Below are 22,473 nucleotides of genomic sequence, written 5' to 3' on the forward strand. Positions count from 1 at the left end.
TGACAAAGACTGACATGCAGTCAAGGAAGAAAGGAGACGTGCAAGGTACAATTCTGAGAACAAGAGAAGCCTCTAAAAAGAACATTTGGTGGTCGGTGTTTTGTAGTGGAGTAAAAGAGTTTGCAGGGTTAACAAAACTACTAAGGCAGCTGTGTTGTGTATAAGTTATAGCAAACTCAAATGGAGCATCTGGGGTGAGCTGACAGGCAAGGCAGCTGAGCTGTGTGAAGTTCTCTGCTGATTTATAGCCCCTGTTAGGAGCTTTATAGAGATAGAGCTGTGATCTAACATAATGACTGTTTACCTTAAAGGTGTAGTATTCTGCTATAGATACTACAATACTCCACAAGTACCCATTCAATATACTATGTGATGTACCGGCCTTATAAAGTAAACAAAAAGCTTTTTTTACCTTCCCTGATTGAGCTAAATCCTGGTTCAATATATTATACACTCCCCTCCCAGACAATGCAGCTCCTTGAGGTTGTCAGCAGCAGAGGCGGTGCTGTCAATCCAGAAAGCAGCAGGTGGGATTGCATGTGGCTCATGAAGCTGTATTAGTTGGACATTACTAGCCGGATCAACAGGTAACAGGGATCAACTCATATTTTTGAATGGGAGGTCTTAGTATTCCCATATTAATACTTTACATAATTGCAAGGAAGGTGTCTCTTCCACCTACAGTTCCCTGAACAATCCAGGTATGTGACATCCACTTTGATAGCCCCTTTATAGCAAATAAATATTACAATGGGTAGCTAAATCTGTCAAGATTTTATAGGCTACTAACAAGAAGTCTCAAAGTCTGGTGGAGCTGCAATTTGTATTGCCCTGCATAAGAACCCTGATATCTCAAAAATATTTTCATGCCTGATGTATGATTATGTCATTATCATGCCCATTTGATACATCACTGGAAGCTTATGCGAAATATGACATTCTGTTAGAGGGTTTCTGAGGATTTCAAAGCCTCTCCATATATATTGGTTTATACTTTGGTCACACCAGTGGATGTCGCACACTTTACATGAGGTCACATCGCATTCTACTGGTGGCCAACAACAATGCAGAAAAGATCATTTAAAAGCAAGTGACCCAGGTAAAAATTTATACAGACTGTGCCATTGTAATTTTAATTCACCCCCTATTTAAATAAACATTTTAAAATAAAACCACATGGATGAATATATTCTCATTTATTTATTTAGGATTGATGCCAGATTTTGTGCACTAGGTTTATACTCGAGTCAACGCATTTTTATGTATTTTCAGGTAAAAATACCTGAATACCTATGTTTATTTTTGAATTGGGTAATTTTTGAGTATATACAGTACTGCATTTAAAGTGTAGAAAGCTAACATATTAATGGTTTTTAAAGTAAACCAGAAGAGCATACTATTACATAATATAAATAAATAAATAAATATAATATTATAAAATATGTTGCAACAAAGCCATTTCAAATTTATATTGCAAATTTACCCATCTCATAGTGTGCATATTAATTTCAAGGTCAGTGAACAGTTCAAATTCGAGTTGGTTTTATTTGTATTATTGAAAGGGTCTGCATGCGTTTTCTTGAGGTCTATGGCATAGGTGTGATGAGACTGATGTTTACAAAAGGATATGAGAATCTTCTCACCTTAAATTGTGTGAATTTTCACTTTAATTAATCAATCATACAAATAACATAAGCAAACACATTTTATTTTGTGAACATTCTAAACACCTTAAGTATGTCAGCCTCAATGTGTCTGAAAGGAAAATAATAAACGTAACCTGACAAAAACCCAGAAATAGCAATCAGTTTTTATACACAGGCACAAGTCACTGTAACCTGTTAGATTTTCTTTAGTTTGTACTTACAAAGTACTATGGCCCTGAAAATAGCCTTGTCATTTCTTATAAAATATGTTAGAATACTACTTAATTCAGAAAGAAAAATGTTCCTGAAAATGGCCTGGACCTCTGTAGACAGAATGTAACAGCATGTTTCTAAAAGCCATTTGCAGCCATGAACTAGTGTCAAAAGCATGTAAAAAAAATAAAAATTAAGACCAGGGTGGAAAATAATACGCCAGATATATAGGCAATTTAAAGATAAACTCCATTGGCAGGCTAATAGTAATAATACATAATAATATATTAGATAACCAATATTACTAATACAAGTTGCAAGACAAGTATTAGAGTTGTGCTTTTATCTGCTCATCCAGTCCAGAGATTATATTTACATTGTTTATCTAGACAGCTAAACACCCTGTGAATGGACAATGAAGGAACAAATGGAGACTGGTAAAATTATCTCTCTGCACTCTCCTACTATAGCATGTTTCTAGTCATACAAGTGATTTATTTATTATAGTTACACTTCATAGCTCAGATGGTACTTAAACCTAGTAAAGATTATTGTGGTGATACACACTGTTCCAAAGTTGGGGATACAATCATGTCTACAGTAACTTACGGTACATCTTAAATTAAAACAAGCAATTATTGATTCTGCAACTTTCTTTAACCATGGAGACAATATTGAGTTATCTGCCATTCAAAATGCATATTAATTACCTAGTAGAGAAAATAACAATTAAAGTTCCTTATTTGAAGTTAGTAAAGCATACTATTTGATCCAAATATTTACATCAACTTGTATAAGCGATGAAGGAGTGGGAAGGCATATCACCTAAGGCAGCATAACAGTTGAGATTACCCATGGGATTCAACAGAAGATACGGCATAATAATTATCTTCAAGAAATACAGCATCTAAATTTATGCCCAATTATCCTCAATGTATTCATTAATTGAAAGTATATGAAAAAATAAAATGTCATCTATCTTCTCACAGCAGACAAGAAAGTATTTCTCAAGAGAGTGAAGGCTGCATATCACATTAGACACATTCAGCTAGTTACCAAAACTATTTCCTGATTCCTCAGCCATGACATCCAAATATGACTATGTTTCTACACTTCAGAATGGTCACTGGTCCAATTTTCAAAGCTGAGCACATCAAATATGGTAAATCACTTCCCTATTTTTCAGCATGCTTTAGGTTCTCATTATTTATTGCTCCAATGCCTGACATTTACAAAGGCTTATTGAGCAGTATGTAGACTTTAAAATATAAGGCCAGAGTATAGATGGTTGGCTGCTACTAGATTTTTCTACAGTACAGAGATAGGAGCAGTATCTGGATATATCTGCTAAGTGGGGTGCATGAAGTTTGTATTGACAAAGACCATGGGACAGCTAGGTAAAATGAATTCTGTACACCTCAAAACCAATTCCTAATTAAATATTGCAGCTAACTAATCCTTGAATCCTAGGGTAACATTGGGACAACATTGTCAACCTGGACTGCTTTCCTGATTTGGACTCCAAAGAGCATTTTATCCTCTCTGATTGGAAAGCTGATTACATTTTATATTTTAGTTGAGTACATAGGCAGTAACAAGGATACTGGATTTATATTGGGATCCCCAGGTATTTTGTGTACTTGCAGTAAAATTACTTAGCCTGCACAATGCTGCCACTACATCATAAGACTTAAAAGATTCAATATATTACAATATTATTCTAGAGTTTATATATATTTGAAGAGAAATTTCAACATGGGACACAGACAGTAATTAAGTTGTTACAAATTTAGTTTTCTCATTCTATAACAAAATCTGTTTACATGGTTCACTTTGTTCCTATATTCCCACCTATCTGCTGGTGATTGGGAGACACTAAAGAAAGGAAAAGCTCAGCAGAGACACACATATTAAATCTGATGCAAATTCTAATCGTTCCTAACGCTGTTCAAAACTAAAAATTAGGAGCAAAGAAGTGCTGTAAGCATTAAAAAAATCGCAAAATAAGGAAATAGATTGTAAAATTATGTATAATATTAAACACATATTATGTAGTACAACCTTTCTCAGACAGGGTTCCGATGAATTCTATGGAGAGGATACACTTGCATCACTGAACCTGGGTGATTCAGTAAACCTGGAAAGTATTTATTAAAGTCATTTGCTATTTGTTAGCAAATGCTTTAAATCCAGGATGAGATCCATTCGAGGTTTTTTGGACCACCCAAGTTCACTGATAAAAGTGTATCCTCTCTAATCTTGGAGAGCTTTAATAAATCAGACCCCATGAATCGTCTAAAGGTTCGTTGAGTTCTTTGAGTGTTATCCACTGACATCCAATGTGAGGAGTCACTTGTTCAAAGACCAAATGAATATAATTAAAAATAATATTGTCATAGAATACTAGTGAACCATGAACTGTGGATAAAATCCTTAGTATGGTTTACTTATAAGCTAGAAGTTGAAAGGTTTCCTTTGGGGAAACAAGTTGAGAAAGGCTAATCTTGTATTAAACAGGATATATTTTACTGTACTATTACAAAATACATTCTACAAAGCTGCTTTTCTATGGCATTATGTAATTGGAATGTTTTATGTGCTGTACCAATAAACATACATCTAGTTTACAAACTTTGCACTGTAATTATTTTTCTAATTTAAGGTTTTAAACTAAATTTTGTCAAGTCCCTCAAGATGCCACTTTACTATCTTAGAAGGTGCTGCCAAAGCAAGCAGTAAACTGAACTGCTAATTATAAAAATACGGTTTTCTGAATAATGAGAGATATGCAGGAGGAGATTCAATTAGAACTTTGAGGGCATGTATAACATCTTTGTTTCGAAATTACAACATACAATACAACATAGTTTATTAGTACATAATCTAATTAAAAGTACAGTTTTTGGCTTGCTTTAAAAAAAAAAAAAATAGAAAAGAATACTACATGCAATATAATTACATTGTGGGGTAAATTTTACAAAGAAATATTAGTTTGTCCAATTAGGCAAATGAATCTCCACTGTGTAAAGTGAATCCAAAGAAAATAAAAAGCCCAGATGTTCACTTTAAATATCCAGTTACGTGCAAACAGAATTTGAGCTAGAAAGTAATTGGTTGATTGAAGTGTACAGAGCTTTGGCTTATTTACAAACCCTGAGAACATTTACTTTGCAAAGGTAATATTCATGTTAAATATTTAGATGAACAACATTTACATCTCATTGCCACTGTACTTTATACTGACTTGTTCTGTACAACAAAAACCTGTGAATTTATTGAACATTTGATGTTTTTCTATTATTGGGTTGACCTCAATAAAGGTAAAATATCTTGTTATGGGTTGTAGAAATTGAAAAATTGTAAAATCGTTGTTGTGTACATATTTTAGGTAGGTTTTTGAAAGTTCACTAATGACATGTGCAATCATGGTATCAAGCTGCCCGTTTCATGAATCCATGTGCTTTCCTATCGGAAGAACACATATGAGCAATTGCTGCTTGTCATTAGTATTTTAGGTTACAACTGTTACAATTTAATGAGACTGCTTATTGGCTGGACAAAGTATACAGATCATGTGCTTAGTTTTACAGTCAGGTTTGTTTCCGGTTATGATGGCTTAGGAATAGAGTTAGGGGATAAAAGGGTTTTATTTACATTTAGTACTATAATCACTTTATGCAATCAAATACACGTGTTAAATGATGTTACATTCAAACAGTCCATTTCCAATGAATAAACTGCCAGTGTACCAAAATGGATAAAAAAAATACAAAATCAATTTTTTGTGCAAACACTACACACCAATAAATGGTACTGCAACACAATGCATACAAAACCAAGTGCAATGGGGGTGTTCTGGTAATGCACACTTTACATGAGTTACTGCAATGCTCACATCTAAATGGATTTTTAGTGTTAACAAAGTTTTATGGGGAGTTAAGTGTTGAAGGAAGGGTAAATGAAGGTAGGGTAATTCAAGTTTTAAGGAATTACATTATTAGTTAGGTTTAGTTTGCATTTTGGTGTTAAGATGATATATTGTAGGTGTTAAGACATATATTAATTTTTAAAAAACCCTTTAACTGAGAATAATATTTAGGCTGCCATTGCTGAGTTCTTCATGAAAACCCTAATTGACTGTTATCTCTGTATTTAATGCTGAATTTTCTGAATAACTAACATGGAACCTTCTTAAAGTACATCAAGAAGCCATCTCAAAGTCAGGACTCCCGATTAGACTACTTTTACGATGTCTGTCCTGAATATTTTGAAGACATAGAATTAGAAAGACGCTCAGACAACAAACTGTTTTTAGTAGGAGAGGATCAGCTTCCACACTAAGGTGTATTTTAGGGCTTACAAAAGTTTATATACCCTAACAATAAACTTCACTTATTTTCTCCTATTTAGACTGTTTAATACATTAATAACAAACCTTCTGTCCTAGGGTGACAATGCTGCTTCTTCACAGATACAGTGCATAAAGTGAGAGTTGTCATCACAGGACTAAAGCTGCGTACACACTTGCAATTATTATCGTTGGAAACCAACGACTAACGACCGCCCGTCTGATAATTGTTAACAAAAAAAGTGCACAACCACTGACCAACGGCGCCGACGGACCAGGATTGAAACGAACGACCGTCCCGGCAGATCTGATTGGGTGAAGATCGATCATTCACTATCTATTGTGTGTACGGTCGTTCAGTGATCATGGATGTTTCTGCAGTATACTTTCTTCTTTACATGTCACTTCCTGCATCGTTCAAACGATTGTATCTAGCGTGTGTACACTATTAGTGGATTATATTTGAACGATCATTTTGTTACAACATGCACACAATTGTGCACAATACAATTGTTCAAAATAATCATGCATAATCGTTAGTCGTTCGTTCTCTAACGATATTTATTGCAAGTGTGTACCTACCTTTAATCAAAGGACCCATAGACCCAACTAGGAACTGATTAGCTGTAATATATATTACATTTTTGTTCTTGGGATAAGATATACTTTTAGCATTAGGGTGAGGGGGTTAAGGGTTTTGTTAGGGTAATGATTAGGTGTTGGGGATGCTAGTAAGGATTTAGCGAGGGGGAAGGTTAAGTATTAGTGGAAGCTTTTGTCTTTGGTGAACCACATAATTCACAAAGAAACTAACATAACACCAACAATCATCACCTACAAATATGCTATAAATCAAAAATGCAGAGGAGCAAAGACTGAAATACCTTGCTATAAAAAGGTGCTAATTTTGTTTATTAGTGAACTTGTCATGAACAAATATCTGCACTCTCCTGTTGACACCGCTAATTCTCTGGTTGTCATACCAGTGCCTTGGCGTCAGGGTTGTTTATGTTTCTGATCCATAACAAGTATAGCAAAAGGAAATTCTGACATTCATTTAGCATGCTTGTTCTGGGTCTGTAACTCTGTGACATGATACCTGATTTAGAAGGAGTTCAGCAGTGACAACCCCCTTTACTTCTCTTATGACAGAGTCACTTAAGATTCCTCTGCAGATGAATGAGTATTTTATAGTGTAATGGATGTGAACCCAGGATCAATGACTGGACCTCATGGAACACTTTAAGTTTAATTTATTGCAGTAACCAGTAATGAGCAGGTGCAATTTAACTTTCAGAAGGTGATGTGCATTTGTAATTTGTAGCTGTTGTCACTACACATCAATGCTCTTTTGCCCTAAGATAATACACCGACTTACCATGAAATAAAAGCACATCTCACAACTTAATGGATTTAATTTCTCCATTTTTTTCCATAGGGTAAAGGCATAGTTTATAACTGTTTCATGCAGAGTACAACCTTATGTTGTTAATGATTTCTCTACCCATACACTATTACCAGTGTAATGAATATAATAAGAGACTCTAGGCTGGAAGTTTCAAATCCCAGCTTGTCTAATTTTCAGAGGTATAATCACACTACTGACAAAAGGAACATATGTTCCGCGGTATTACATCTTTTGGCGTCAATGTTTTGGGATTAATTTGAAAGGGTTTTACGCTGGTCTTACACAAACAATTGAAAGGTAGGCAAGTATAGCATGTTTTTATAATCTTGCTTTATTCTGCAGGTGTAAAGGCAGCATATGTTTCTTTTGGGGGCTGGGGAACTAGCTGCTTAAAAAAAATATATATTTTATGTTAAACAGCAGAATGTTCTTCTTTTAATTTAAAAGAACATTTGATTTTACATGGATTTTTCAGGAAACTTTTAATAAGACTTCCCCTAGTTGTTTCTGAAAAATAATTATGCTGAATTAAAGAAATGCTACACTGCAAATTTGGATTAATTGCTTTGTAAAAGTGTTTATGCTATTGTGCTACCCAAAGGATGGCCATTTTGCCAGAGCTTTGTGTAAGGTTTTCTTATTTAGAAGTAGACAAGCTGCTTAAGAAATGGTTTTTTTAAGCTTATCTTAAATCTCTCAGTTCTGGGGGTGTTACTACAGTCACTGACAACAGTGGGGATTATTTTTCTCCCAGATTGTCTTTGGTATATTCTCAGACCCTATTTTGTCTAAAGCGCTGGGGGAAAGAGAATCACTATGGCATCATATTGGACATGCCTACAGACTTGCCATCAAAGTTTTACACTTGCTGGCCTGCAATGTAAAGGACAACGTTACATACTACTAACCACTGCATCACGCTGTCTGGTAAAAAGTTCTGACCAAATGCCTGCTACTCTGAAGAGTTGTGGTCATTGAGTGGTTCTCCTTTAAAGTAGCAGCAGACAAAATGTAAGCACTATGTGTATATACTCCATGCAAAAAAGCATCTGAAATGTAATGGTTTAATTTCTGACACTTTTCTTTTTAACACATGAGCGCATTCTCTGTTGGTATTTGCAAGACACAATTTAAGAATATAGGTAGGGTCATCTGTCCTAATAATTAAAAATAGGAAACAAAACACATTTTAGCCATGCCCCTCATAGTAGGTCATGGCAATATTTTTCCTTGGCATACAACACTTTATAGTTTGTCCATTTTCTCACTATCTCTGGTGGGCCCCAGGTGCCAATCTGGACTTTAATAAGTATAATTCTGCCTAAAAGACAGAGAATAGACAATTCAGTGGCAATGTTTGTAATTCACTACTCGCAGCCTCTATGTTCCAGTGTTGTCTTCCTTGTCTTTCTCTACCATTAATCCTTTGCTGGGTTTCCTAACATCCAAAGTCATTCAACTTTCTGGGAGCCCAGGGCTTTCATACCCATCACTCAGGGCTTGGGCTTGGAGGCAAATGTAGGAGAGAATGGTGCTCTGTTCTATGCAGTACTGAGGGACACCTGCTACTGATACTGTTGTAGTGTTAAAAAAAAGTGCTCAGTTTTTAAGATTGTCAATAAGCACTGTACCTGTGTTATAGACAGATGTTTTGTCAATAAAGATACTTTAAAAACATGTATGATGATCACACAATCCTCTGTTTATCAGAACATACAGGCCTTGGCTACACCCTAGTCCTCATGTAGAATATGGGATCTGGAAAATAAAGGCGCTTCTTCTCGATTTTTATTACTGCAGATAATATTTGGATTGCCCTTCCTTGACCATTTTCTCACTTAAACAATTGGTGCAGGCATTTTCTGTGTGACAGTGATTACAAATTCTGCTACAGTAAATGTGCAGGGATTGGTCACATATTCCAAAGAGCAGAACAAAGCCTTAATATTCTTGCATTGCATCACTGAACAATGATTCTGGGTTCAAAGGCTGAGAAAGGCTGCTCTATATACTTACGTGAGATAGCTTCTTTTAAAAAGTTTAAAATGTATTGACATTATGAAAATATGAAATAATGAAGGCAGAATAAGAAAGTTATATATATAATCTATTCTCTACATATACAGCATAACTAGACTTTATGAATTGTATGGACTCCTTTTTTAAAGCTTGCTGGCAATAATTATGGAAGGATTTTTCAAAGAATTACTTTACAATAAATGTATAATGTTATATTTACTTAAAAGAGAGAAAAGGACAGAAAGTTAATTGAGTGAAAACAATTATGCTATTTTCACTCTGGACTTATTTAGCTTTATTTGTTATCTGTGACTAAATGTGAGATGGACTTAAGCATAAATAGGGCAATAAAGCCTTTATTATCACCCAATTGTAGTTCAGAGTTTAAATTACTTTTCATTTATTGTTTTAAAGTGAAGGTTTGTGCTTTATACAGTAATGTATAATACAGTGTACTGTAATAACAACTAAGAAATGCAAATTTTAAAGAAAACTAGTACTGGGGTTAGTGGGATAGTTTGCTGGCTTTATAATTTATTACTGATCCGAAACATGCAAGCCGATCAAGACATACTGACAATCCAAAGCTATATGGCAATATTACATTTTTTTAAAAATATCAGTCTGATGAAAGCAGGCAGAACTATTGCAACAGTGTCAGTTTACAAGGTTATAGGCATCATTGGGTCTAAGCTGTGAGTAAAGCAGTACAACAAAGAAAATGAAGGCTACTGGACAGCAACCAGAATTTACATGATAGCATCCTTCCTGAGTCAATATCATAGATTACTATGTGGATACTGACCTGGGGTGAATCCCTAATAAAGGTGCTAGATCTCTTAAAAGGAATAAAGATGAAGTGAGGATGATGTCAGAAACAAATCAGTGAGAGGTAATCAATACCTATGGTATATGTATATGTGACTAAGCGCCCATTCATATGGCGATGGGTGAATGTGTATTGGTATGATGCATTGGAATTTATTTTTAATCACGCCCATTTTTTTATTTGTGTTGCTAACAGTCCTTTCTGTTGGAAGGGATGCCATAATAAAATATTGAATAAGGCATGCCCATTAACACAACACACCAGTGGGAATTGGTATTTTCACATCATCATGAGGCAGTTCAGATATGAACTTCCAACATTTAGAAATGAAATTTAGCAACTAAGTTAATGTTGCTGCTAAAAATGGCAGAACTTGGACACATGTAGTAAGCCGAAACTGTAACTTCACAGAATTGTCTGTATTTGTTGTGAATATTATCCCTTTTTGGAGGTTATTTGAACACCTAACAACAGGCTTCTAGGATGCTTTTAGACTAAAGATCAGCCAAAATAAAATAAAGCTATGGTTTGATGATATCCTTTATTAAAGACACATTTTAAAGGAGTACTAACTGCACAAATTGACTACGCTGTGGAAGACTGTATGGGCAAAAACCATAGAATTCATTGGCAGCCATACCAGAATCTCGTACTTTCTATTACTGCCCCCACATTCCATTCAGCCACCAAATGTTACATAAGGTAAAAAAACAAAACAGTCCAGAAGAAAAAAGTGGTGTAAGCCTTGTATCACAGTCCTGAGTGACTTTTTATGCCCAATTACAAATATTTGTAGATATTATATTGTTAATCTAGCAAAGCTCTGTAGGTCAGAACAGTATGATTGCTCATTCTTTCTGTGCAAATGTTCTTTTGATAAATCCCCTCCCCCCACTCCTAACTGACACACTACTAGCAGCCTTCGTAATAACAATATTTGAATGCCTAATCGATCCACACTCACGCTTCAAAAAACCTATTGCTGTTTACAGAGAACTGAGGTTCCCACGTGAATACTAAAATCATAAAATGTTTCACAATGCAGGTAACTAATTAAAGGTAGAGAAACAACACAAACGGCCACTTGCTGCTTTGCCTTTCATTATAGACTGGAAGCAGAATCGTATTTATTATTGGTTTTACAACATACAATGCAACCCTGGTATTTCTCTGAATATGCTGATATATGCTTGGCCTTTTTTTTTCTACCTTAAATGGCACTTCAAATCACATGTAATATTTTTATCGGTCCAAACACCTACAGACATTACCAAAACAAAATGTTACAACTGAACTTTAATTTAAAGAAAGGTGATCCAAATAAATGTTTTTACCTGCAGGAGTTTCCACCTTGTGTTCAACTCTTCCAGGCGGCTGAAGTTATATGGAGACAGCTGGATGTCAGTTGCATTGAATTGGTGTGCAAGATCATTTACTTGGTTTACATTATTCTTAATTGGTGCTATTTCTGCTCTGAAGGCCTGAAAAAATAAAATATGTCAAAGTCAGAAAATAATTAACATGGTGGGTGGGCATGAAAAGATTGTCAAAACAGGTTTTTCTACATAGAAGGGCAGTATAACACCTGCTGCTTTATTACTTGATTTTGTGCAGCCCCCCACGGCGGGCACCTTGCCAGCCACATTGAGCACTCACCGGCAGCCGAACCCGCGCCTGCACATTTGACAATTGGCAGCAGTGAATAGTACTAGTACTGCTCACTGCACCCCTATTCAACTCCTAGGGAGGCAGTGTTTGGTAAACGTACCGCAACCTCACTGCCAGTGTAAATAAGCTTTTAATAAAGTTACAAAAGGTAAACATTTAAAGTCATATTCTTATATGACTTTAAAATATTCATAACACATTTTTAAACTCATATTACAAGGTATTTGCTGATTACAATCATTTTTGTTTTATATACAGCTTCTTGTAGAGTTGATATTTTTGTTCTCAAACAGGATGTTTGGAGGTCATCAAAACCCTTACAAAAGTATCTCTTCTAACCCCAGAACAGCTCAAAGATGTCAATTTCAATTTCAGTCAAGCCTCGGTGATGGCTGTTGAAGTTACTTCTCTATAATTTCTCTGCAGAAATCACTAGATGACAAAGTAAACTGCTTTTTAGGTAGATCTCCAAGAAACACATGGGAGCCTATTTAAAAAAAACAAAAAGCCAAATTTATCAAATAGGTGATCACTTTTTAGTGGTGTTCAGTGGTTGGGTGACATATTATAATTGACCAAAAATGCTGATTAAATGCTCCATGCTGTTATGCCTTAAGATTTATAGGAGGCTGATTGTAAGCTAAAGTTAGGCACATGTGACACATGTAGGCACATGTAGGTTCATTATGTGCATATAGATAAGAGGTATTTTGCTGATAACCTTCACCTAATGGTAGAAGCATTTTTAATAAACACATTACTACATTATTGGTATTTTTCCTATATGCCTATAGTTCAGTACTGCGCCTTTTCTTGGCATGACCTCCACTCATGGCAGCATAAGATGACAAGACCATGCATTGTCACTACTTGCACTTTGTTTGGCATGCTTTTCCTGCCACATGTGACATCACTTAGGCCTGGTCCAATCATCAAGTGGCCATCCTTTCCCAAAAACTTTGTTATTGCAAGTGCGTTGCAGATAGTACTCATATACTTCCATAGGGCCATAAGTCAAGAATGACCTGTATGTAAAGGTTACTTATAGACATCTAAAGAAATCGACCATCCAATTCACATACGTAGTCATATGGGTCAGTGCAGGAGGGAGGGTCCCCTATATACGACAGGGGCTTAGTAAAATAAATAGCTGGTATCTTTCTCCGAAAGTGCAATTACTTTTTTAATTTTAAATGTTTATATTTTTAAGCTGCTCTCAATTAACTATTCCATTATGGTTTGCACATCATTACATTTTTTTGTACATTCATGTTGATTAGCTAACATCATTCAGTGTTTATATAACCAGGATGTTTAAAACTACAAGACAGATCTCGGTGGACTATTTCCAGATATACAGTATCAAAAACTATTTGCATGACTTTTTAACATAATACTTGCAACAAAAACACTGGTTAGTGTCAGACAAATCAAACACAAATCAGGTATGCACTAATTTATTTCCATATTTGATTTATGATTGGATATTTCCTAATTAAAACTTTACAATGGCCTCAATCCTGTTTAAAATGATAATTTACACCTCGATTTTAAACAACATTAGGTGCTGTCTGATTAAACATCTTTACAATAAACAACATGTAAGCTCATTATAGGTTACTAAATTAAACTACTCCTATATTAAAGCATGATGAAGCATTGTCTTGTGCAATTTGCAATCATCAGCAAAGACAGCACACTACAATTCCCATTATAATCTAACTATATTGTAAGTGAATGACAAGTGATGCAAAAGTAAATATCAATTAAGTCTTCAATATGAAATGTTTCAATCAATAATTGTGATATGGAATAGAATGTACATATATTTTAGCAAAGCAATGACAATTCCAAATAGACATGCTTGTCCTTAAATGATCACTGGTGTTTTTCATTCAAGTTTTTAAAGTTTAAAAGGCAATTTAGGATGCGGTTGTTGCAAAGAAAATGTTTGAACTTCCGATTTATATATTTATCAAGTTGTATTATTGTATAAGGAGTACTAAAGAGTGCTTCAAAGTATGTCTAGGAATAAAACTTGTTATTGGTTTAAAGTCAAGGTGAGTAACCAAGCACCTCTTGGTTTGCTTCTCATTGGGGAAATGGGAAGTATCAAATGCTCTTTATACCCAGGAGTGCTGTTTTCTTCATTCCTGCCTATTTAGTAAAACAGAAACAGAGCAAAAACAGGGTGAGATTGTTCCATTAGTACAACCAATCAAGCTTGTTGCTTTTCTCTGCTTTAAAACTGAATTTCCAGGGAAAGATGTCCTAGTAATAGTTGTGCATTCCTTTAAAAAAAAATTCAATGCATTTTAAAACACAGTTTAAAGAATTACCTAATATCAGTGTGATTGTACATCTTTATTGTCTAGTAAGCAGATCGGGTCAGGTTGCTGACTAAGCTGTATTATCTAATCGACACAGAGGAGTAAAGTGGTATCCTGGCCTGGCTTTGCTGTCTGGCAGGGGTAATTGGCTCAGAAAGATGGCAGAACACAAATACAAATCTTTTTATAGGTAAGCTAGTTTGTGTAATGTATGTATTTCTGATGTTTAATTGCTTGCAGTTCAGCTTTAATCATCCTTCTTGAATAAAACAAGGGAATGTTATTGACAGCACAGCAATTACTGAACAATTAATACTGCCGAGCCAAGATTAGGTCAGTTAATAAATCAATTTGTTCTTGAAATGGCAAAATGTCCACAGCCCAAACTGTGAAACATGAGCTGAGTTCATGTTGTCTCTAAGTTGTTGGTGCTGTCCTTTTTAGAACTTTTTACCCAGTGTGTGCAAACTACTCCATTAGATTCTCATCCATACCACCTATGATATAATGTTCAGGGAGGTGGTTTGCTACTTTGATAGCACACAATCTATTTTAAATAACAATATAGCCGGGCTTCTTTCAGTTAGGGAAGACCGAGGCAAGGCTGTTGGCAACATTCAAAAGGACAGTGCAATAGAATGATTATTTTCAACACAAAAAATAAAGTTCATCAAGATAAGTTAGAACAGGGGATAAGAACATCAAGATGGTATGTATAAAAATATAAAATTGGCATAAAATGGGGTTGATGTACAATCATAGTTTAGACTGTTCACCTAATAGTATAAAAAATATCCCTACAGTCATTTAATCATGTGAAAGCCAAACATTTCATTTCCTTGTACATGACTGGGTGCTCTTTGCAAAACCCAAATACCCAGACTTAGAGGGCACAAAAATGTACAGGCTGCTGTGACTTATCACAAAATGATAGCTTCACAATCTGATCACTGGGAAGCCTTATGCAGTCTTATAAAGTTACTGCAATGTCTACTATAATTTAGTTGTTTACACAAGTAAATCACTCACAGTGCTTTACTTAATGTACTGTATAAAGACCATTTACGCTGTTCTGTTTACCCACTGTGCAAATATACCTTTTAGTGCCAATTACTGGCATGTGTATAAGTCATAGAAGGTAACCCATAGTTGTGAGCCAACATACAAACATCTTACAGAAAATGGCGGGAACTGAATGTAAACCAAGGACCAGAAGATCAGATTCATGTCGGATTCAAACTTGAAATGCCAATCTAATCTGTTGATACCCAACAAGATGTTTTCTTGGAAATGTTTGTTGTTTACATTACCAAATTCTCAAATTCACAACATTTCACTTACCTTTACTTGCTGTGAAAATTCTGCAAACTGAACTATAACAAATTTCTTATTACATACACAGTCCTGGATAAAATCTCAGAGTGCACGTCTTCTTTCTTGCAGTACACTTGAAATGTTATATTAAAGGAAAAGCAATGACATGTGTGCTATCAATAGGTATGCTATTTCTCTATTTATCCTGTTGCATTTCAACCAAATCTTTTTATTTCAAATACAACATCATCCAGATTAGAGTGTGACAGATTTTCTTCATAAAGAATTTTTAGTGTTACTATGAACAGGTATGCCAGAAGGAGATTTACCAAGAGCCACCTGCTTGATTTAAACTGGGCTTAATTTTCTCTTTCAACTCCAGTTTTAAGGCAATCTGCACATCTCCAAATGTCTGTCTGTACTTATGATGTGCTCTGTTTTACAGCCGAAAAACAAGCAGCAGTGTAGCTGTTCTGTGTGGATAGAAACAAAGGCTGAAATTCTCTGCCAAGCTCATTCAATGGCTGGTAAAACTGATTTAATCATTTTATGGAACTGAATCCTAGCACTGAAAAGAAACATAACAAATGGCTATATTGTGCTGTCTACAAGGCATGGTGTATCATTCCATGATCAAGACAATCCTGTTCATCATCTTGGTAGCAATATTCACTTTAATATTTCCACTTTATTATCTCCATCTCCAAATGGGGGACACAAACATAGAAACCATACTACCTGGAAAAAAGTTTTTGCTGGTCTTTACTGTATTTTTTAAATTTCTTTAGTAATTCTAATGAAAGATTCTTCCAGTTTGTCAAATACCTGTTTAATATCTGCATGTTGGGTTCTTCCCACTGAGCTCTACAAAACTGCAGAGTGGGGAAGCTACTGGAAGGAACCACAGAATACATCTAACATACCAGACCCATTCTGCGTGCATTGTAGTATCACATAGAACATTGTTCAATCCTTTGCTTTGCATTGGCATAATGCATGAGCTGCCAAAATGTGGCTAGTGTTAATGTAGGTGTGTGTAACTACCGCAATAGACCAAAAATATAGATGTAAACCCAATCACATAAACCTCATGTAAGCTGAAACAAGTTAATGTAAGAGTAGTTTTTATTCTTTTATAATACCTGATTCTGCCATTAGGGTCTTGTATAGAAATTTTCTGTTCTGAGGTTATTTTTCCCAAGTGTGCTCCTACTAATAATATAGACAAATAAAGGCTCAGTAGACATTGGTCAATTTTGACGTCTGATCTGATCAGGTACCTGATCATAATCAACAGTTGTTTTGATCCTAAATCAGAAATTGAGAGATGAGACGTCTTGGTAAATATCAATCAAAAGTATACTTGCTGAGTATATGAACAATTGAGCAAATACAACTGGAAGCATCCCCAGCATAATGCTGTAGTTTACTTTATTCCTAACTCTGGCTACCAGAAAAGTAGAATATTGAACATGTGTGTGCTGTGTTTTGGTACTGACAACTTCACAATTTCTACTGGTAAATCAATCAGACTTGTCAGACTTCAAGTGCAAATTTGGCAAATTTGGTCCTTAGGTCATGTGATGACTATGGCCCACTACAATTGGGACTACAAGTGCATCTTCCCATGTAAAGTGAGTTGACCAGCTGCACTAAGCTCCTTATTTATAACAAGTTTGTAGCTGGGCCCCTGGAAGTTTACCATAATCATAATTATTTCTGATATTTATCATCCAGTTAGTGTTTAGATCTAATAAAAAAATACACTACAATCAAAAATGAACATTAAATGGTAATATGCATTTAGTTTGATTGGCCAGTACTTTCATCTTTGTATCCAAGCATTGCCCTCATCTTAGTTTGGTGTCAATCCACTGCTTGCTAAAACACCCAAGTGCCGTGCGCAGGTAAGTTATATCAAAACTCCTGCAGAATCATTGTTTTATTTTTCACAGCCACCAATCACATTTAAATCTGACTTGGAAGTTGACTGTGATTGGATATAAAGGAAGCAGGGAGAGAGGCAGTACACTACTAGTGCTTCTATCTGTGTATTTCAGAATAGGATCACAATAAATTTACTGATGGACTTTGCAGCATTTTACACAGTTTACCCTTTAACTGTAAGCACTTTGTCTATGAATAATATGAGTACAATAAATATATTATACAAGTATGGACAAACTGTCATATCTACTCTGAATGTATGTTCTGAAGAATAAACTCTTCCAGCAGCTCCTTAATAGCTAACGTGAACAAGCAGAAAGCATTTATACTGAGCAGAGGCACACCTCCACAGAGGAGATAGGAATTCCCACTGGTCCATCTATCTTTCTATTTTATCTACTGAAAATAGGTTTCAGTGTGTTCAGAATTCAGCAGAGGGCTCACACAACTTCTGCTATTTCACTGTTTTTTTTACACACTGTTTAAACATTAAACTACAGAAAAATACAATTTCAACCCATCTTACTTTTCCCCTATCCATTGCAAGCAAATATACTTTCTTTAGAAAAGGTAATTGAGGTCTGAGAGATTTCAGATGAATAATAACAGTGTGTAGAGGCAGGGATGAATTTTAACTCTAATTCAACAAATTGTCAAAAAAAGACATTGAACACAGCTGATGCCTTAGTTGCCATGTAACATATACTGTACTGAAAATCTTATTAAATGGGCACTGATGTAACAGCTAACAGAACGTTTAAACCACTTTGACTGTGGTTATTTGTAAAGCTATATTAGAAATATTTTAGTTAAGAAAGTAATAACCCCCCTCCTGCTTACCTAACAGTGTATTAACATCCTTTCTGCAGGTCTTAAGTTAGAATTATGGTCTCTCAAAAAACATACGCAGTGCAGCACTTAGTTTTAAGTTCATGTGCACTTTTGTCCTCCTGCAAAGTTTACTCATGCTGCTAGTAAAGTCAGCTTCCTGTGTTGGTGTGGCAACGATGCTGCACTGCTCCTAAATTCAAAGCAGAGTTGCCACTCTCATGTAGGCTGTGCCTGCTTGCACTGTGGTGAACTGTATTGCTGATTCACAAACCTATATCTTATGAGACGGCACCTGGCTATACACAATCTAGCCTACTGCTTTCTGAATGAACAACAATGCCCATGTGCTGAAGGCCTTCAAAATGGTAACATTTTGTATTTAGTTACATAGAACAGTATTTAGTTGGGTAGCATCTGATTAACAAATAAAGGAGGATTTTGCAGAATCAGAATTAGGCTTTTAATTTAGTTTATGAGGCTTGTGCTTCACATAGGACTTGTTTAGACTGACATGTAGGAGCTTTTAGTACTTTTATAGTTATTGATACTAAATTAAATCTGTAGGCTCTGTAGTGGACTACAGCTAGTTGCATGAGATCTCAGAGGGAAGATCAGCAACCTATCTGAGTAAACCCCATAATTTGTACTATATGTGAAGCAGCCTACAGCAAACGCATTAAAGCTGAAATCCAGGTAGATAAAAAAACATTACTTCAGCACATACACTTGTTAACACAAGCAATTTAAGTATAAATATTTTACCTGGTATCAGCATTTTAGGCCTAGTACACTGAACTGCAGCAGAAAAACATTCTGGTCCCCGGCCCCTGCAGAGGTGTGCTGTGTGGATCTATGTAAATCTTTAAAGCGTACCTAAACTCAGAAATTTCACTAAACATAAAAGAGTAGACAACCTTTTTGTGTAAGGTGAAAACTCTGTTGTTTGTTTTTTTTAAGTGCAACACCCCTTTCACACGCATGCGCAGTGAGATCGCCAAGTTTTTTTTTCATTCCACATCACCTGACCTGGCGCCTGGGTCGGGTGACATAGGATGAAGAACCGGGAAGAAGAGGAGAAGATGGCGGCTCCCGGAGCACTGGCTCCAGAACGGATGCCGGGACGACGCAGGACAAGCAACCAGCACAAGCAACTGGAAGTACTTGTTGGCCTATATTTGTCAAAAGCACATTATAATCCATTCATTTATTTGTAATATCAATATATATGACAGGTTTTGGCCAGCCACAGGCAGATGTTTCCACATATACAACAAGATGTGAAGCATTTGCTTGATCTTACTACTTTGTCAGAACTTGCTTTACCCTCTGACTTGGGTCATACTATTATTTATGATGAACAATTTACAATAAACAATAGAAAGTACAAACAATTATCCAATAAGAGAGATGGACAGATGGCGTAACAATTATGACATTCCAATGTGACTTTAATTTATGAAATATAAAAGAATGCCCCAAATTAGTGCAAGTACAAAGAAGCACTGTGACACTGGAAAAGAAATGAATTACAGGAGAAATCTTTGTTCAATGTGGGATCCTTGTATGAGTTTTATGTATTGTCGGTCTTTTTAAACTTTAACCTACGATCAAAAATGTTTTTTTGGTTTCCTTTATTTTTATCAGTCCAAGTTGGAAAGGATTAACACAACAAACTTAGGGATTTAGCTTGCTGTATGCTAAGTATAATTTTTTAGTATATTACATTTCTGGTATCCAATACACGAGTGGAATAAATGAAATTATTTTTAAATACCAATACAAAGAAGAAAGAAGCAATCAAATCAGACCAATGATTCAAAATAACTATATAATGTAAAAAATCCAATGTCAGCTTATTACAGTTCTGTGTAGGCAAAACTAAAGTTCTAAGTTTAATTTTCCACCTTGATGTTTTCCCGATGTAAAAGGAAATTGAAATTCCACCTAATTTAGCTTTTACCAATCAAGAAGAGGCCAAAAGAATTTAATAAAGGACTTATAAATAGAAGTGGAACAGCTTAATTCATATTGATTGTAGACTTTGATGCGGACAGCAGGAGCGCACATAAAACTAAAAAAAAGTTCTTATATAGACTTCAAAGCATGCTAAGCAGTTGTCTGCAGCAATTATATTCTGATAGTTTCTAAAAAGCCTGAATCACTATGGGAATGAACAGTAGACAAGCCTCTGTTTATGCTAGCAGATGTTTCCTCCAATGAGTAGAGAAGTAAGTCTTCTCACCGTCATTGATGTTCTTAATATGCAGCCATCTCTATAGGTGGATACATTTTCTCTATTTTAAACACTTTTTATCACCTTTTTATGTACATAAAGACATAAAATACTATTTTTATTAAGTGGGAGAGTTCTTACTTTTAAATACAATTTCTATAGATCACAGAAAAGGAAGCAATATGTTTCCTAATTCTGAAAATTATGTAATTACAACACAAGAAAATTAAAAGTGCTTAATATAAAGGAACTCTAAAGTGTTACTTTATATTTTTATATATACTGCAGCAAATATGGCTGCACTTGCCAGTTATGATTGCTGAAAGTGACATAGATGCTGAACCTGAGCTTAGAGTTTCACTAATGACAGTGTCACCTATTTACCCCTTGTAATTTATTTTGTTTGTTGGAGAACTCACATAGGAAATAATTTACACAACATCAAGTCCTTCAGGTTGGTTATAGGAATTCTGCAGTTCTTTGTGGCACATCTCCCAAGATATTCATTACTATGTAATTCCAGCTAGACCCTGGCCTTGAATATCTTGAAGCTTTTTATCTCTTTAACATTGTGTGCACTTATAAAACAGGAAGGAAATTGAGCTGTCTGCAAACACCAGTTAACTTGTTAACACCAGTTGATTTTTATTTCTATTTCTGAATTAGAAAAACAATTCTTGTTTAGCGCCCGATAGCACTTCTAGATGCTTAGTGGTTATCAGTACGCACCTGAGTTAGGTAAGTGTTGCATTTTTTTAATGCTAGTCTAAACAAGCTCTTAAAGTAGTATTCATTGAATTATTTTATATCATTTTATATCATACAGTTTGGAGGTTGTTAAGCAATCTGAAACGTCATGGGACAAATTCATAATTTGTGGTGTCAATGTATTGGCACGACTTGTTGCAAATTTTGGTTCTGGAAAAACAATGTGCTCATTCCAACTTAGTAAGCAGAAATTAACATTTAATGCATTTTGGTCATCTCATTTCAGTGGAAAACGTCAAAGGCAAAATGGGGTATTTATAAATATTTTCACATAAAATTAACAGATCTTTTACCAATAATTCACACAATTTCATTATTGCTTTCTTTAAAAAATGTAAAGTTTAGGCTAAAGTTAATCTTGTGTTAAAACTTTTTAAAGTAAAGGAGTTTTTCTGCGTGGATTTAGATATTTTACATAAACAAGGCTGGATTCACAGGAGTTTGTAGATACTCAAATGTTTCCTAAAAGAAAAGAAATCAGTGTTCCTCTATTTTCATGTTTAGTTTACATTTTACAGCTCAGATGTGTCTAATAACTGTAACCTTCATATCACTTTCTCCTAGACACAAGTGTCCACACATGAATCTGTGGTAATAAATGTAGTTGCTGGTTCTTTAGTTACTTCGTCTCTGGCCAATGTGCCTAATCAATTTCTTTTGACGATTCTAATCCTGAGCCAGTGAGCTGAGAAAACACAAGCTGTATAGTTCAGTTTCATACATCAGCAAACTTTCTAGAAATCGTAAACCTCTGCAAAATCTCAGTTCACTAATACAGAAATAAAAGTAAACTAACTTTTGCTCGATAGGAGATCATTTTATAACATGAGGATTTTAAAAATTATCCATTGTTATTGTTTCCAATTCTTGTGAAGTAGAACAATTCTGGCACAAGAAGAGTATTCAGATGCCATTCAAA

General features: G+C 35.1%; 1 protein-coding gene across 7 annotated transcripts in view; it reads right to left on the reverse strand.

Annotated features, from left to right (window-relative positions):
- DMD (dystrophin) overlaps positions 1–22,473 on the reverse strand; it is a 721,719-nt gene that overhangs the window by 260,024 nt on the left and 439,222 nt on the right. For all 7 annotated transcript variants that reach the window (XM_072414251.1, XM_072414268.1, XM_072414235.1 and 4 more), the window contains one exon: positions 11,798–11,944. In XM_072414251.1, coding sequence (XP_072270352.1) covers positions 11,798–11,944 — 147 coding nt within the window. The remainder of the gene's footprint in view (positions 1–11,797; positions 11,945–22,473) is intronic.

This window comes from Pyxicephalus adspersus, chromosome 1 (genome assembly GCF_032062135.1).
Source record: "Pyxicephalus adspersus chromosome 1, UCB_Pads_2.0, whole genome shotgun sequence".
Classification (NCBI taxonomy): Eukaryota; Metazoa; Chordata; class Amphibia; order Anura; family Pyxicephalidae; genus Pyxicephalus; species Pyxicephalus adspersus.